Source organism: Cherax quadricarinatus, chromosome 14, assembly GCF_038502225.1.
Source record: "Cherax quadricarinatus isolate ZL_2023a chromosome 14, ASM3850222v1, whole genome shotgun sequence".
NCBI lineage: Eukaryota > Metazoa > Arthropoda > Malacostraca > Decapoda > Parastacidae > Cherax > Cherax quadricarinatus.
Window position 1 is genome coordinate 19,222,720 of NC_091305.1, and position 16,909 is coordinate 19,239,628.

The 16,909-nt window shown below is 38.1% G+C and overlaps 2 protein-coding genes across 3 annotated transcripts in view; both read left to right on the forward strand.

Annotated features, from left to right (window-relative positions):
• The window catches only part of PIG-F (phosphatidylinositol glycan anchor biosynthesis class F), a 23,022-nt gene extending 11,482 nt beyond the window's left edge, over positions 1–11,540 (forward strand). Inside the window, exons 3-5 of one of the 2 annotated variants that reach the window (XM_053786939.2) lie at positions 4,525–4,629; positions 10,664–10,766; positions 11,286–11,534. In XM_053786939.2, the coding sequence (XP_053642914.1) occupies positions 4,525–4,629; positions 10,664–10,766; positions 11,286–11,405 (328 nt within the window). In that variant the 3' untranslated portion in view covers positions 11,406–11,534. Of the gene's footprint in view, positions 1–4,524; positions 4,630–10,663; positions 10,767–11,285 lie in introns of both variants that reach the window. The other variant, XM_053786945.2, reaches the window with a different exon arrangement.
• A 215-nt stretch (positions 11,541–11,755) lies between these two features.
• LOC128695914 (uncharacterized) lies at positions 11,756–14,369 on the forward strand. Its single transcript, XM_053786871.2, has one exon. The coding sequence runs from the start codon at positions 12,375–12,377 to the stop codon at positions 13,620–13,622; it is 1,248 nt and encodes a 415-aa protein (XP_053642846.2). The 5' UTR covers positions 11,756–12,374; the 3' UTR covers positions 13,623–14,369.
• Positions 14,370–16,909: the final 2,540 nt, after the last annotated feature.

A 16,909-nucleotide genomic window follows, 5' to 3' on the forward strand; every position in this document is an offset into this window, starting at 1 on the left:
ACCCACTCATGTAATTATCTAACCTATTTTTAAAACTACACAATGTTTTATCCTCAATAACTGTACTCGGGAGTTTGTTCCACTCATCCACAGCTCTATTACCAAACCAGTGCTTTCCTATATCCTTCCTGAATCTGAATTTTTCCAACTTGAAACCATTGCTGCAAGTCCTGCCGTGGCTGGAAATTTTCAGCACGCTATTTACATCCCCTTTATTTATTCCTGTTTTCCATTTATACACCTCGATCATATCCCCCCTAATTCTACGCCTTTTGAGAGAGTGCAGATTCAGGGCCCTCAGTCTATCCTCATAAGGAAGATTTCTGATACATGGGATCATCATTGTTATCCTCCTCTGTACATTTTCCAGAGCAATTATATCCATTCTGTAATATGGTGACCAGAACTGAGCAGCATAGTCTAAATGAGGCCTAACTGTGAGAGAGTGGGTGAGATGTTATCGACAAATTTTGTTGAAAATAAAAAAAAAAAATAGTGATTTGGAAATAGTGTAACTTTCAGACTTTTGATGGATAGTGTTACTGACAGCATTTAGGGCAGCTTCAGTACACTTTCACCGTCTTAAATCATCTTCCTTAAGGACTAGTTTAGCCTCGCTGAATTTCATGAAGTGTCCAACATCATCCCTATGTTGAATATGTGTGGTTTTTACAGCCATCACTGTTGCAAGCATTTTTGTATTCTCTGAGCTTAATATCCAGAGATCTGGCTGTTTCCCCTACATATGCTTTGTCACACCCCCCACATGGTATAGTGTATAATTTTGAACTTGTGCCAGAGTCATTCTTGGGTTTTCCCACTAGGTTTCTAATATTAGTTAAAGAGCTGGTGGATATTTTAGCTATTTTTCTGTCAAAAATTTTAGAAACTTTAGTTGCAATATTGCTAACCGGTAAAACGATGTAACTTGGAGGCTTTTCTTCAACTTCATTGGTATTGATCTTGTTGAGGATGTGCGTCGCACATTTCCTGCAGTCACTTGTGAAGTGTAGCGAACTAATGGTTGTTCTTCCTCATGGAACTGAGGACTTGAAATTTTGTAAGCTTTCAGGAAGTAGCCTTTAACTATCCTTCTTTTTAGTTCTGGTGTTGTAGTGAGAGAAGAAATGTAGAAGATCGTTCTTATTGTTAGGTTTATGGTAGACTTCAAAAGAAAGTCTGTTTTTGCCAGTGATTAGGAGAATGTTGAGAAATGGTAACAGGTTGTCCTTCTCCTCTAGTGTAAATTTAATAGTAGGTTCCAGAGTGTTGATGGTGCTAAAGATATCACATACATCTAAATTTTTGGGTACAATTACCAAAATATCATCAATGTACTACATCTATGTAACACCTAGGGATGTTATTGAGGATTCGTTTGGATTCTAGGTCCTCCATATATAAATGGATGAATGGTTCAGAGAACCGACAAGTTGATAAATTAGACACGTGTGCAACACTTGGGTATCTTTAATGAGGAAATGTTTTGCCACACAGTGGCTTCATCAGTCCAAACAAAGGAGAATGGTGAAGAACAGGAGAAGTTTGAGGTAATCAGTCCCTCAGCGTTGAGTTGATGTATGTAGTCAGTCCATCAATCTTCACTTACCTAACCCTTGGGCATGACCTACTTCCACATTGGACAAATGTGATACCACCTACGACTGCTGCACCTCTCCTGCCTACAGTATATAAGCTGCTGCTTCACACATATGCTGTATACATTTCAAGATTGATGGACTCACTACATCGAGTCAAGGCTGAGGGACTGATTACCTCAAACTACTCCTGTTCTTCACCATTCTCCTTTGTATGGACTGATGAAGCCACTGTGTGGCAAAACATTTCCTCATTAAAGATACCCAAGTGTTGCACATGTGTCTAATTTATCATATATAAATACACTAAGGGGTGAGCCCATGGCTTGCCTGAGCAGTTGTTTATACTTGTCTTCAAACCTAAAACAGTTATAACGAACACATAGTTTGATAAGGCTTATAAAATCCTGGCAATGTATAGGTAACTCTATCATCGTTAATCACCCTGTGAAGAAGATCAATGGGTTGATCAGCTGGAACATTGGTGAATAAGGTAGTTATATTGAAACTTGCAAACTTCTTATCATGCATGTCGAGATCCCTCACACAGTTAAGGAGATCGTCTGAATGCTTCAGGTGAGCCTGACTAATTGTACCCAGAAGTTTCAAAAAATATTTTGCCAAAACCCCTGCTAGCCTGTGCAGGGCACTGCCAATACTAGATATAGTAGGTCTCATAGGCACATTTGGTTTGTGGGTCTTCAGTAAACCATAAAGCCTTGCTGACTTGGGGTTGGTTGGGACAAGGCACAAGGGCTTTTTCCCTTCCTTTGATTTTATAAGCATTCTGAGGCTCTTACCAAGAAAGGAATCCGTTTTTTCCATGTATTCTCGGGGATGGAAACGTATGTGTTGGGGTCATTTAGTAAATTTTGTATCTTACCCTTCACAGAGCAAGACTGGAAAATTGTGAATTTTGAAATGTATTTCCTATGAGTGAATAGAGTATATCAATATAAGGTAAGTGAACCCGTATAAAATGGATATGTGAAAGTTAGTTTTCGATCAATTGCTAATATGCGAAGTCTGATTACACTAGGTCTTGCCCAGTAATGGGTGAACAATTTGAAATGTTGCGAAGTTGCAGTTGTTAAGAAAACGCCAAATAACTTTTTTTAAATTTATTATACAAAAAGACAATATAAAAAACATAAATTAAACTTGTTTCCAAACATTTTGTAAGTACTATTAAAAAAAATACAAAAATGAACCAAATGGCAACATGGACACATTGCAAAGGGATAAAACTTTCAATTCCCGTATTCCTGAGTTTCCTGAGAAAGAACAGTCATTCTAGATCACTAATTTCTACAATGAAACTTGAAGCAATTTTTATCCTTGATGCATAGAGCTTGAGAAGCAAGCTCATCATGATCTTCATCAGGGTACTCCTTGATCATAATACCTTTCTTTCTCTTGTCCAATTTTGGCTTTTTGGATGGTCTGTCTTCCTTCTACTCATCACTTGACACCTTTGCACCCAGTTGCAAGTATTCATCACCACCACTGTCAAGCAATTCCAGGTCATCTGGCCCTGGATCTGAGTTACTTTCCTCCAAATTGCAGGCGTATTTGGACTTCTCTTTGGAGGACTGACCATAAAACAATTTCTCATTGGTCTGGAAGGACAATAAAAGCATTCTGTACACACCCAGACCACTACAGAATTCATATATGTATTACAAATTTTTTTAGAAATATTTATTTACTGAAATTTAAAATGGGGCCTAAAGGGGCAAGTATGAGTTTGTTCAGATGTTTTTGTTGCACTTTTTTCATTTGCATGGTGCACTCATATTATGCTTCACACAGACTTTATATATCAAGATATGGCTAAACTATTCAGTTACGAACTAGACACACAAATCAGTACTCACCGACATTGTAGAGGGTAAAATCCAAGAGCATGTGAATGACACTATAAAAAATATGTCTCGGCGACGCCAAGCTAGAAGTGTTTACATTTTCGTCTCTTGACCAATGGGAAGTGAGCAGACGCCACCACCACTTAGCTAGAGCGACTCACAGAAGGCTTGTGATTGGTCAGAAATAGAGAACAGGAACCCAGATGCATGGCAGGAGTAGGAGGACGTGAGCAAAAAACCATGTGTTTGTCTGAGTAAACGCAGACCTGCTCGGTGAAGGGTAATATATTCTGTACAGTTGAGGATGACCACTCCTTTGTCCGCTGTGGTAATGAGAATATTGTTATTAGTGGCCATGTTTTTGTGTGCGTCAATGTAGCGGCATGGAATGACTGGATAGCTAGGTTCCAAAATGGCTGCTATAATAAGTCCTTGTATGAAACCTTTTTTAAATTCAGTCACCAAAGTCTTGCTTTTTGATCACTGTATCCAACTTATATTTAAGCCTCCATATGCCAGTGGCAAGCTTGAGACCTAAGCTTAGTGTTTCAGACTCTGTATCAATGAGTACATGAGAGGAAAGGTTATTGATGATGTCAACTCTACCAGTGTCTTTCCATTTGCTGTGTTGACAGAGAGAGGCAAGTTTTCTAGAGAACCTTAGCTTCTGCTGTATGCTGGCCATGGTAATTTTGCTGAGGATGTGTTCGGCGGTGTGTCTATCAGGAACGGGAAGGGAAGTGAGAACTAGGTGAGCAATAGTTCTCACCTAGTTCTTGCTTCCCTTCCCTTCCCTCGTCATCACCTGTTCTCCCAGCTACATATACCTATGATTTCCCTGTTTTATCGAGATATGAAAAATTTTGAGCTCTAAGCAAAAATTTCTTTTAGTGAAGGTTTCCATTCTGTCAGTCTTTTTTTTTAATTAAATGTTTTATATTACAGGAGTTGACAGTGCTCCATTTTAGAAGTGAAGCTCAAGAGTCCTGTTTTAATTTTGATTCAGATTCTTTTGTGAATACTGTGGGTTTTCTAAGTTATTTTTCATTCTTGCTTTACAGGAATTTTGAGGACACCTTTACCTTCAGTGTACTAGTAGCATCTTTAGCCTTCATAAGACCACTCATTGCTCTTGGACCATCTGCTCTCATTATTATCCTTGAGAGGTAAACTTCTATTTTGTTTATTTTCTCATTATTGTTTATGCATGCAATTGACAAAGCTACTGAAGTGACCAAATCTAATAACAGAAGAATATGACATCAGAAATTTATTCTGTCATATTTATTTGTGAATATATTTCAGTGGTAAAATGAAAAAAAAATTCCCTTGTCATTATTTTTTTTTTTTGTTGTTGGCATGTTATAACAAAATACTGTACTGAGGTTTGATAGCCGTTTTATTCATAAACAAGAAGCTGGTTTTACTGTCCTTCCAATTGAGTGTGAAACAGAAAATTGTAATTGTTTTACACAATGGTAGGATTGCTGGTGTCTTTTAGTCTCATAAACATGCAAGATAAGATACAACTTGCTACTTCTACCAACGCTTGGATCACGCTACACATGCATATACCTGTACATATGTATACTCATCCATTTGAATTTTCTATTTTGTTAATATTTCTCGTTTTTATTTTTATTTCTGCTCTATGCGTGTTGTAAAAGGCAACTAAAATGCCAGGAGCAAGGGACTAGTAACCTCTTCTCCAGTCTAAATTACTAAATGTAAAAAGAAGAAAAATTTTCGTTTCTTCTTTTTTTGGGTCGCCCTGCCTTGGGAGATGGCTGATGTGTTAATTTTTTTTTTTTTTTTAAAGTTGGTATGTTTGAATGTTGGTGGATGTAGTGCAGGTAATAAGAAGAGATGATTGTCATTGTTATGAATGAAGAGAAGCTGGTTGTCTTGGCTTTAAGCAAAACGAAGCTGAAGGGGGCAGGTGAGTTTCAGTGGGAAGAAATAAATGGGATTAAGTTAGGGGTATCTGAGAGAGTTAGAGCTAAGGAAGTAAGTTGAAGGATCAGTTATGGCAGGAAAAGAAGAAATATAAATGCATAAATTCAAGTACAGTGGACCCCCGGTTTGCGATATTAATCCGTTCCTGAGAGCTCATCGTAAACCAAAACTATCGGAAAGTGAATCAATTTCCCCATAAGAAATAATGGAAATCAAATTAATCCATGCAAGACACCCAAAAGTATGAAAAAAAAAATTTTACCACATGAAATATTAAGTTTAATGTACACGAACTGAAGAAGACATGCACAGTTTGTAGTATGTACTCTACTAACAATAGAATACATGACACTTACCTTTAATGAAGATCTTTCATAGGCTTATGTCCTGGGAGTGCCTTTTCCTCCTGAGTAATGTAGGTCCTGCTTAGCAATTTTTTCCAAAACAGGCCTGTTTCGTCGCAATTAAACACTTGTTCAGGTTTAAATTCTTCACTATCTATGTAATCCTTGAATTCCTTCACATATTTTTCAGCTGCTTTTTGGTTCGAACTGGCAGCCTCACCATGCCTAATCACACTATGTATGCCACTACGATTCTTAAATCTTTCAAACCAACCTTTGCTGGCCTTAAATTCACTCACATCACCACTAGTTGCAGGCAATTTCTTTACCAAATCGTCATGCAACTGCCTAGCCTTTTCACAAATGACCGCTTGAGAGATGCTATCTCCTGCTATCTGTTTTTCATTTATCCACATCAATAGCAGTCTCTCAACATCTTCTAACACTTGTGGTCGCTGTTTCGTAATCACAGTTGCAATTTTTGCAACAACAGCTTCCTTGATTGCCGTTTTCCTGGTCACTATAGTAGAGATGGTTGATTGGGGTTTTGTATACAACTTGGCCAGCTCCGACACATGCACTCCACTTTCGTACTTTGCAATTATCTCTTTCTTCATTTTAATAGTCATTAGCACCCTTTTTCTCGAAGGGTTGGCACTAGAAGCTTTCTTGGGGCCCATGGTGACTTATTTTGCAGAAACAAGCACCAAAAACACTGTGATAATATGGAATGTACCGAATGTATCCTTAGATGTGAGCACACTGGCTGGCTTGTAAACACTGGCACACACGGGGTACTTCAGGCCGCACGTGGACACATCTCGGACGAATCGTGTATACCAGGTTTTGTAATGGGAACCGAGGCAAAATTTTTGCGATACAATGCATCGAATACCGGATTTATCAGATACTGATTGCATTGCAAGCCAGGGGTCCACTGTATTATGTGGATTAAAATGAGAGTTGGATGTGAAAAGTGGGTTATATTAAGTGTTTATGCACCTGGAGAAGACAGGAGTGTAGAGGAGAGAGAAATTTTGGCAAATGTTTAGTGAGTCTTTAGGGAGTTTTGAATCAAGCGAGAGAGTAATTGTGGTGGGGGCCTGAGTGGTAAAGCGGGAACAACTGTTATAGAAGGTATGGTAGGTAAGTTTGGGATTTTTTTTTTTTTTTTTAACAAGTCGGCCGTCTCCCACTGAGGCAGGGTGACCCAAAAAATAAAGAAAATCCACAAAAAGAAAATACTTTCATCATCATTCAACACTTTCACCACACTCACAAATTATCACTGTTTTTGCAGAGGTGCTCAGAATACAACAGTTTAGAAGCATATACGTATAAAGATACACAACATATCCCTCCAAACTGCCAATATCTCAAACCCCTCCTTTAAAGTGCAGGCATTGTACTTCCCATTTCCAGGACTCAAGTCCGACTATATGAAAATAGCCGGTTTCCCTGAATCCCTTCACTAAATATTACCCTGCTCACACTCCAACAGATCATCAGGTCCCAAGTACCATTCGTCTTCATTCACTCCTATCTAACACGCTCACGCACGCTTGCTGGAAGTCCAAGCCCCTCGCCCACAAAACGTCCTTTACCCCCTCCCTCCCACCCTTTCGAGGACGACCCCTACCCCCTCCTTCCTTCCCCTATAGATTTATATGCTTTCCATGTCATTCTACTTTGATCCATTCTCTCTAAATGACCAAACCACCTCAACAAACCCCTCTTCTGCCCTCTGACTAATGCTTTTATTAACTCCACTCCTTTTCCTAATTTCCACACTCCGAATTTTCTGCATAATATTTACACCACACATTGCCCTTAAACAGGACATCTCCACTGCCTCCAACCGTCTCCTCGCTGTTGCATTTACCACCCAAGCTTCACATCCATACAAGAGTGTTGGTACTACTATACTTTCATACATTCCCTTCTTTGCCTCCATAGATAACGTTTTTTGACTCCACATATACCTCAACGCACCACTCACCTTTTTTCTCTCATCAATTCTATGATTAACCTCATCCTTCATAAATCCATCCGCCAACATGTCAACTCCCAAATATCTGAAAACATTCACTTCTTCCAAATTCCTCCTCCCCAATTTGATATCCAATTTTTCTTTATCTAAATCATTTTATACCCTCATCACCTTACTCTTTTCTATGTTCACTTTCAACTTTCTACCTTTACACACATTCCCAAACTCATCCACTAACCTTTGCAATTTTTCTTTAGAATCTCCCATAAGCACAGTATCATCAGCAAAAAGTAACTGTCAATTCCCATTTTGAATTTGATTCCCCATAATTTAATCCCACCCCTCTCCCGAACACCCTAGCATTTACTTCTTTTACAACCCCATCTATAAATATATTAAACAACCATGGTGACATTACACATCCCTGTCTAAGACCTACTTTTACCGGGAAGTATTCTCCCTCTCTTCTACACACCCTAACCTGAGCCTCACTATCCTCATAAAAACTCTTTACAGCATTTAGTAACTTACCACCTATTCCATATACAGTGGTCCCTCAATAATCGTCTATAATCCGTTCCTGGAAGTGGGACTATTATCGAAATGGACAATTTTCGAATCAATTTTCCCCATAAGAAATAATGTAAATCCAATTAATTCATTCCAGACACCCAGAAGTATCAACAACAATTTTTTTTTTACCTAAAAGATAGATTTACATGCACAAAAGAATGAACATTCAACATGACAGTTACCTTTATTGAAGGCTGTTGTTGATGAATGGAAGACAGGGAGGAGGAGAGAGGGAGGGGAGTTTATTTGGAAGGGGAATCCCCCTCCGTAAGGACTCTAGGGCACTAATAAAATGTATAAATGAACATTGGTAATAGGGGTGGTTGATGAGTGGAACGGTCTGCCTAGTAGGGTGATCGAAGCTAAAACATTGGGTAGTTTCAAATTTAGGTTGGATAAATACACGAGTGAGAGGGGTTGGATTTGAGTCGGACTTGCATCTGAGTTTATTGCTTGGGTAGCATTTGTTCTGTTAGTGGGTTGGATTTGTGAAGGACTGGCCAAGTATGGGCCAGCAGGCCTGTTCCATTGTTCCTACTTTCTTAAGTTCTTATTTAACATCACACTTACCAGTAGGGTGATCGAGGCTAGGACCTTGGGTAGCTTTAAGAAGAGATTGGACAAATATATGAGTTGGAGGAGCTGAGTTAGATTTGTGTCATTGGGTACGGGAGTAAATTCTTGGGTAGCTTTGGGTAGAGGTCATTTTGATAAGGACCTGCCTTGTATGGGCCAGTAGACCTGCAGTGTTCTTCCATTGTTATGTTCTTATTGGCTATTTGTTTGTGTGAGGGAGGGATGGCAAGTTTATTGTTGGAGAATATGACACTAATATCAACTCTGTGGCTTATTTATCTATCACAATTCAGCTAATATGACATAATAAACAATATTAATAACATAGAAACATGGAATATACTCTAGAATTAATAAAATAAGTCATTACGTATGTCACGAGAGGTGTTGTGTTGTGTTGTTGTTGGGTATATAAGGGCCACTGAGTGTAAGCCGTCCATAATGGTGGTGAAGCAGCAGCTGAGGCGGCGGTGGTTTTTGTAGCCCTATACAACATTAGAGGAGTTGGTTGAATCGCTGAATCACTAAAGAAGAAGAAACCCTCTACCACCATCACTACGACCTTCTACCACTATTACAACTGTTACCACCATCACTACTACCTTCTACCACCAAAGAAATAAGCTTTGATAACTCTATCCACTCATTTGGGACTTGCAAATGAGTGGATAGAGTTATCAGAGCTTATTTCTTGGGTAGCATTGAGGACTGGGTTGGGAAAATGTTTCGTTAGTGGGATGAGATGAATTGTAAAGGACCTGCCGAGCATGGGCCAACAGGTCTGCTGCAGTGATCCTCCTTACGTTCTTATGTTCATCAACCACTATCACAACTGCTTCCACTCTACTACCACCATCTTTGTATTTTTCTACAAACTTTTTCATAAATTATGTTTCTCACATTCTTTACCAAAGGGCTGGCACTAGAAGCTTTCTTTGGAGCCATGGTAGCTTATTTGGCACTTACAAGCACTAAAATCAATGGAATATTATGAAATATTTCATAGGAGCATGTGAGGGGACCGTCACTCACTGGTAAACAGTGGCACACTGGCTGGGAAGGCAGGCCCAGGCGGCTCAGAGCGTGGGTACCCGTCCCGGACGAAGGACGATTAGCGAGTTAACGGACCATTTGTGAGCCAATATTTAGACGAAAAAACAGGACTATTCCCGAAATGGACGACTTTCAGGCTGGACGATTATTGAGGGACCACTGTACTTGCAACATCTGCCACATTGCTCCTCTATCCACTCTATCATATGCCTTTTCTAGATCCATAAATGCAATAAAATCTTCTCTACCTGATAAGGGGGGTCTTTGGCTGAAATTTGTATAGAAAGAGGTTTGGTAATAGGTAATACATATTTTAAGAAAAAGAAGATAAATAAGCATATGAGATATGTAGGGCATGATGACAATGGATCTAAGGAGACATGCCTACCTATCTTATCCCACCTGAGACTCGCCGAGATCCTTTCTTTTGTGAGCCAAACACACTACCACTGAGCTACAAGAAAATCTTAGATGGTACTTTTGGGAAAACTTGCCTTATTCAAGTTTTATAAACTGGAAAATGCAGTGCTTACAGTCTGAAACTTGAATTGGAGGGTTTTCTTCTTTGGGTTATTCTTCCTTAGCAAGAAATGTTTCATTGAGGTAAAAAAAAAAAAGAAGGGTAGAAATTACTTTATGCAGTGTTTGATTTTTTATTGGTTGAAGAGTTTACTCTGTTAATATTCATAGTGTTTACTGATGTTTCAGGCTAAACTGGGAGGAAGAGTGTGAAGTTCAGTGCTTTGCTATATTACTTGGTGCATGGTTGGGAGCAATACCTATTCCTCTTGACTGGGATACACCTTGGCAGGTAAATATTGTTGCACTTAACTGCTGTAGCCTTAGGTGTGTTTTCAGATTCTGTGTAAAATATTAAAATATTAATGTGTATATTACCCTGCCGGAAGCTGGAAAGAATTTTAAAAATTTAGATTTAGGCTGCAGTTATCTTAACATATTTTCATTTGCTTTAATATAAAAAATCTACCTCATCTAATAAATGTATATATATACAGTGGTACCCCGAGTTTCGAACTTATTTCATTCCAGAAGGCTGTTTGAGTGCCAATACCGAATGAATTTGTTCCCATAAGGAATAATTTAAATTAGATTAGTCTGTTTCAGACCCCCAAGAATACACTTACAAACGCACTTACACAAATACACTTACCTAATTGTTCAAGTTGGGAACAGTTCGAAACTCGGGTTACCACTGTATATATTGTTAATATACCTGTCTTTTGGTAAAATGTGTAACAGGTCAATTGTATTATGTTAGGCTGTGGAATCTCTTTATCATTTTGTCTAGACAGATATCCTGTTTCTTCAGGTTTGGCCATTAACGTGTAGCATTGGAGCTGTTCTTGGAGAAGTTGGAGCATCTCTGTACGTCATTGCAAAACAGCGGAAGGTGGGGGATTTAAGTAGGAAAAAGAACAAGGCTACTTAGATGCCATATTTTTTTTTATTTTATCTTAGTTGAAAGTGCTTAACAACTTTCTAGTTGTTTATTGTGTATCATTACTTTTCATTTTGTTCAAATCTTCAGTTAGTCTTCATTGCCTGAAGTTAACTTCATGAATAGTGTGAGCAAAGAATGTCAGGAACTAAAGTCTCTTTATGACTCTTGCTTCAATCAGTGGTATAGTGAAAAGTTCTTAAATGGACAAGCAGATGATACAACCTGTGAACCTGTATACAAGCAATACCAGCAGTGTGTGAAAAAGGCTCTTAAAAAGCTTAAAATTGAGATTCCGAAAATAGAAGAGCCTCCACTAGACGAGAAACCCAAGGGTTAAATTTAATTTTATGTTGTATCCATTTTAATTTATAGTTATATGGTATTTTAACTTTTTTTTTTAAACAATCATAAAATTCTGTAAGCAGTGTCAAACTATTATATTGCTGTAAACTTTTCAAAAATAACTTTAAATAATAATAGTATTTTTTGAATTGTAAAACCAAGAATCAAAATGTTTCATTCAGTGTGGAAGTTTGCATCACACCTGTACCGCCAATATGAATTGAACACAGCAATATATATGCTTGAGCCTAAGGAGAAATTGGCCATGAATGCCTTTTTCTTATCCATTCTTGGTCTTGTTACATACTCTTCATATGTATACTTACCTCATTACACATCCACAATGCTTGCCTTCTTCGGAATTATTGACATTGAAAATTAGACTTTTGGACAATAAGCATTGCTTTGATGAATCAGTATTATAAATTTTCATTACTGCTTAAACCAAGGCGGCATTATTTATTTGAAATTAATTCTCACTTCTTTTCATTAAGTGCAGGTATTTAAAAAATTGCTTATTATGTTTTGGCTTTTATTTCATATATTGCATATTAGACTGGACCTAAATAGTTTTAAACGTAATACTGTTGATTTTTTATAATACTATTGCTTATCATGGCATCCAAACCAAAGCTAGCCAAAACCCTGTCTGTGTCCAAACAGCGGAAAACAATTAAGGGAGTCCAGAAGCCTAAAAAGAATGTTGTAAAAAACACTCTAGACAGCCCCTTTGCCTTAGACTGGCCTGTTTTAAGTACCAAGCATGAAGAGGAAATTAGATCACTTTTACAAATGGTATGCTCTGGGTTGAAGAAACTCTCATGTAAACCACCATGGAAGGAACTAAAAAAACTCAAAGGTGCAGCAAGGAAAGCTTTTCGTAAAGAATACCTGCAGAATTGGCAAGAAAGTTTAGATACTGATGTTGTCATTGAGAACAGAAAGAAGGAAGAAATCTTGTCTCATTTGATTTTTGGCTATAATGCTGTCATGAGGGCTCTAGAAAAAGATTCTTTAGCTGGAGTCTTTGTTAAAAAAAATGTGGAGCCCACTTTTGTAGTGAAAACATTTCTTCCTGGTTGTGCAAATAAATGTATTCCTCTAATTCCATTAGATGACCTTGATAACCTGCTTAAAAATGAAAGCATGCTTGCTTTGCCACATGCATGCATGGTGCTTGGATTGAAACCATCTGTCAGAGATGAGAGTAATAGATTTTATCCATTGTTTGCCAAGATGTGTGAAGCTGTTGATGTCCACATTGAAGATGATGTGAATGAAGAATTTGACAACAGGATGGAATGCATCATAAAAAATTCTGTTACAGAGGATAAAGAAAATCAAACTTGCATTTCCAGCAATTTCTTAACAGATGAACAAATCCAGTTATATCACTTAAAGCGAACTGATAAAAATAAAAGAGTATTCATTCCAGGGGAAATAAAGGAGCAAAAGATTGATGCTGTGGCTTTTGGGTCAGATTTTATTGGCTTTGAATCTATTAAAATTGACGTGCCAGTTCAAGGAGAGCAATTGCAACTTGGTAGAGAATCTGCCCAATTGACTAAGTTGAAACTAAAAAATTTAGAAAAAAAGGGACCTTCTTTCAGTTCTCTAGAAACTATGGACCTGAGTAATATATTATTTATTGATGATAAGGGAGACCAGGAAGAAGATTGTGTGAAACAAAAAAGTAACAGTTTAGAAGCAACAGCCTCTTCTAAAATGAAAACGTCTCCACTTAAAAAGATGAAGAAAATGAAGGCACGTATTTCTCCTTATGTGTCTGCTACAACAAAGAGAGTGAAAAACAACCAGAATAGAAAAACCCTCAGAAGTGGTAAACTGTTGAATGAAAAGTAAGTCATCCTGAAGACCTGAAAAGTTAAGAAATTTACCTTTTCACTGGTAAATATAATTTTATATGCATTTTTCATACAAAAGAAATGTGGTAAATATTTAGTAATGTACATTTTACATACTTTGGAAATCTTATTAAATTTCAGAGGCATTTGCATAATTCTGCAGTATTCTACTCAGTGGTTTTGCTTTCATGTAAGGTAAAGTAGCTATAATTTGCTACTATAAAGAAAAGATTTAACAGTGAGGACTGCTGTAACATTAATGAATGAGAAGTAGAAGCAAAGAAGCAGGAATTAACAATAAATGGTGAAAATTAAACTTTAACACACACTGTACTGAGATCATTATCTTAAGAGGTGCTCTAGAGTGACTTTCAAGAATTTACTTAGGCCAAAAATACATTCCTTTCCCCCTTAGAAGACAGGTGTACTAAGTAAATACTATTTAACTTATGAAAATCAAGAATTTTCTGAAAGAATGTCACTCCATTGCTAATGCATAAAGTGTATTGTTTGCTGGTTATTAATTAGAATACCTACAAGAGCACCATACAGTTGATTCCTGCAACCTGTTAATGTTATTAAATATTTGTATTTAGCTGTTGTTAATATTATTGAGCACTTGTATTTACCTGTCTGCATTCCTTTCTCCATATATATAAGTTTTACTGATTACTAATTTAGTTTTGATTGTGCCCTGGTCATTTATTTTCTAATTTTGTAGATAAATAAAATGTATATTACTGTATTTTTAAACCTCACTTGCTTTATTATTTTTCTATCTTGTCTAGAAATTTGTGAAATGCTATAGGTACCAGCCAGTAACCTTCAAATAAGCCTGGCCCAGGGCAGTCTCAATGAGTAGATAAATTCTCGAGACTCGTCTAGGGCATAAGGAAGCAGAGAATCTCAAAGCAGACAGAACCCTCTGAAGAAGGGATTCTTGATGCTGATGAGGGACTCCTGATCCAAGGAATTGATGATACCCTTCTCTTCCTTGGGTCAGACCTTTTTACATTATTCACAAGACATTGGAGGATTATTGGTAACAGATGTAGTATATAGAGGGCTTTTAATTCACATTCCCAATGGAGACCCCTTCAGGGTCTCCCCTATGATGGCAAAGTGGCTCTTGATCCAAGGAATTGAACCTTTTCTTTTTTATCTCTCTCCCTTGGATTGAATCTAAATATCCCCTAACCTCTTATTTCATCTCATTAGAGGGGATATTTCCTCCTCTAAAATGCAACTACTAGATAGAGGAAGAGCAATCACCATAACATATCTTTCCTTGGTAGTGCTCTTGGTAACGTATCTTTCCTTGGTAGTGCTCTGATTCTGTCACCACCTGATGAAAACTGAATTGTTTAAGGGTGCCAGGTGACCCTACACAGAAACAAGGTTGGGACTATTTATGGAAACACTGCTGGAGTGGTAATTGAAGGTATGACTCATGCTGTTCTTGTCAGTCTCCCCTCATGGAAGGCTCCTTGATGTTGGTGAGGGGCTCTTGATTTAGGGAATTGGATCTGTGCTCCAGTTCCCCGAATTAAGCCTGAATGCCTTCCACATCTCCCCCCCCCCCCGGGCGCTGTATAATCCTATGGGTTTAGCGCTTCCCCCTTGATTATAATAATAATCTTGTCAGTCTGCCTACTGCCAGTATTAGCCAAAAGATGGTTGCACACTTTGTGCTCTTGTCTAAACAGGTGTTTTTTTGCTCAGTCTTTCTGGAAATGCCAACTTAGTGGTGTGCACCAGATAGAACATCATTGCCTGTTGCAGTGGAGGTGACTGTGGTTCAAAGTGGGTACCTGGTTTCTGTTTTGTTTATTCTTTCAGCTCTGCTCCATTTTAACTTTATGATGAACAAAACATTCCCTTAATCACTTGGATCTTTAGTGATTGCAACACCTACCAACCCTGGAATGCCAGTAGACCCCAAAACTGCTTTCAGGCAACCACTTGTTGCTCAAAGCCTCTGCTAGCTTGCTTACCTGTCCACTGTATCTTTATGTGCTGTCCTGAAAGCAATATGAATTATTGTATTCCTTGAACTCTGATCCTGTTTATACCATTGCCACATGGAAACATAAGAAACCTTGCTGAAATTTCCAAAGTGATTGGGCATCATCTCGGTAAAAAAAATTTCAAGTGCTACATTTCTCTCTCTCTAATAAAAAATCTGGGTCTGAGTTGACCCTAACAGATTGTCTCACATTAAGGAAACTAGTTTCTTTTATGCTGTGCAAACTCTCATGGACACTATCGGGGTGCCAACCAACATCTCCTGGGTTGGAAGATGTCGGTGTGCATATTTTAACACTGACACCCTACAATACTAGTCTTACTCCTAAACCTTTTCAGTAGAATTTGGTTCGAAGTGGATATAATTACTAACACAGTTCTGTATAACAAGCGAGTTTGATGCTAATTTCTTCTACCACTACTACTAGCACTACCGCTAAGTACTAGTATATTAGCACTACTATACAGTGGACCCCCGACATTCGATGGCATCGACATTCGATAAATCCGACATTCGATGCATTTTAACGCAAAAATTTTGCCTCGACATTCGATGGAAAACCTGACATTCGATACAATTCGTACGAGACGTGTCCACGTGTGGCCTGAACTGCCCCATGTGTGCCAGTGTTTACAAGCCAGACAGTGTGCGCGCATCTAAGGATACATTCGGCACATTCCATATTATCCATATTATCACTGTTTTTGGTGCTTGTTTCTGCAAAATAAGTCACCATGGGCCCCAAGAAAGCTTCTAGTGCCAACCCTGTGGTAAAAAGGGTGAGAATTAGTATGGAAATTAAGAAAGATTTTGAAGGGTTTGGGGCTAACCCTGAGAAGCCTATGCCAGTTGTGGACTCCATTGTGCCTACTTCAAAAATTAAGGAAATGTGTGCAAAGTGGGTTGAACTGTAAACCTTTATGGATGAAAATCACCCTTAACACAACTATTGCAAGCCGTGCTGGTGCCTATTACAATGACAATGTTATGGCCTATTTTAGACAAATCTTAAAGGAATGGCGACAGAGGTCCAGTGACTCTCAAGCTGGTCCTAGTGGCATTAAATGAAGAAGGGAAATAACCCCGGAAAAGGACTTGCTACCTCAAGTCCTAATGGAAGGGGATTCCCCTTCTAAACAGTAACAACTTCGACACACTCCCCTCCCATCCCATCAGTCATCACCAGATCTTCATTAAAGGTAAGTGTCAATTATTCTATTGTTATTATTCTATTGTTATTGTTGTTATTGTAATTATTC

Excerpts from the sequence above, each read along its gene's own strand:
- LOC128695914 (XM_053786871.2), top strand. The coding sequence starts at position 12,375 with ATGGCATCCAAACCAAAGCTAGCCAAAACCCTGTCTGTGTCCAAACAG.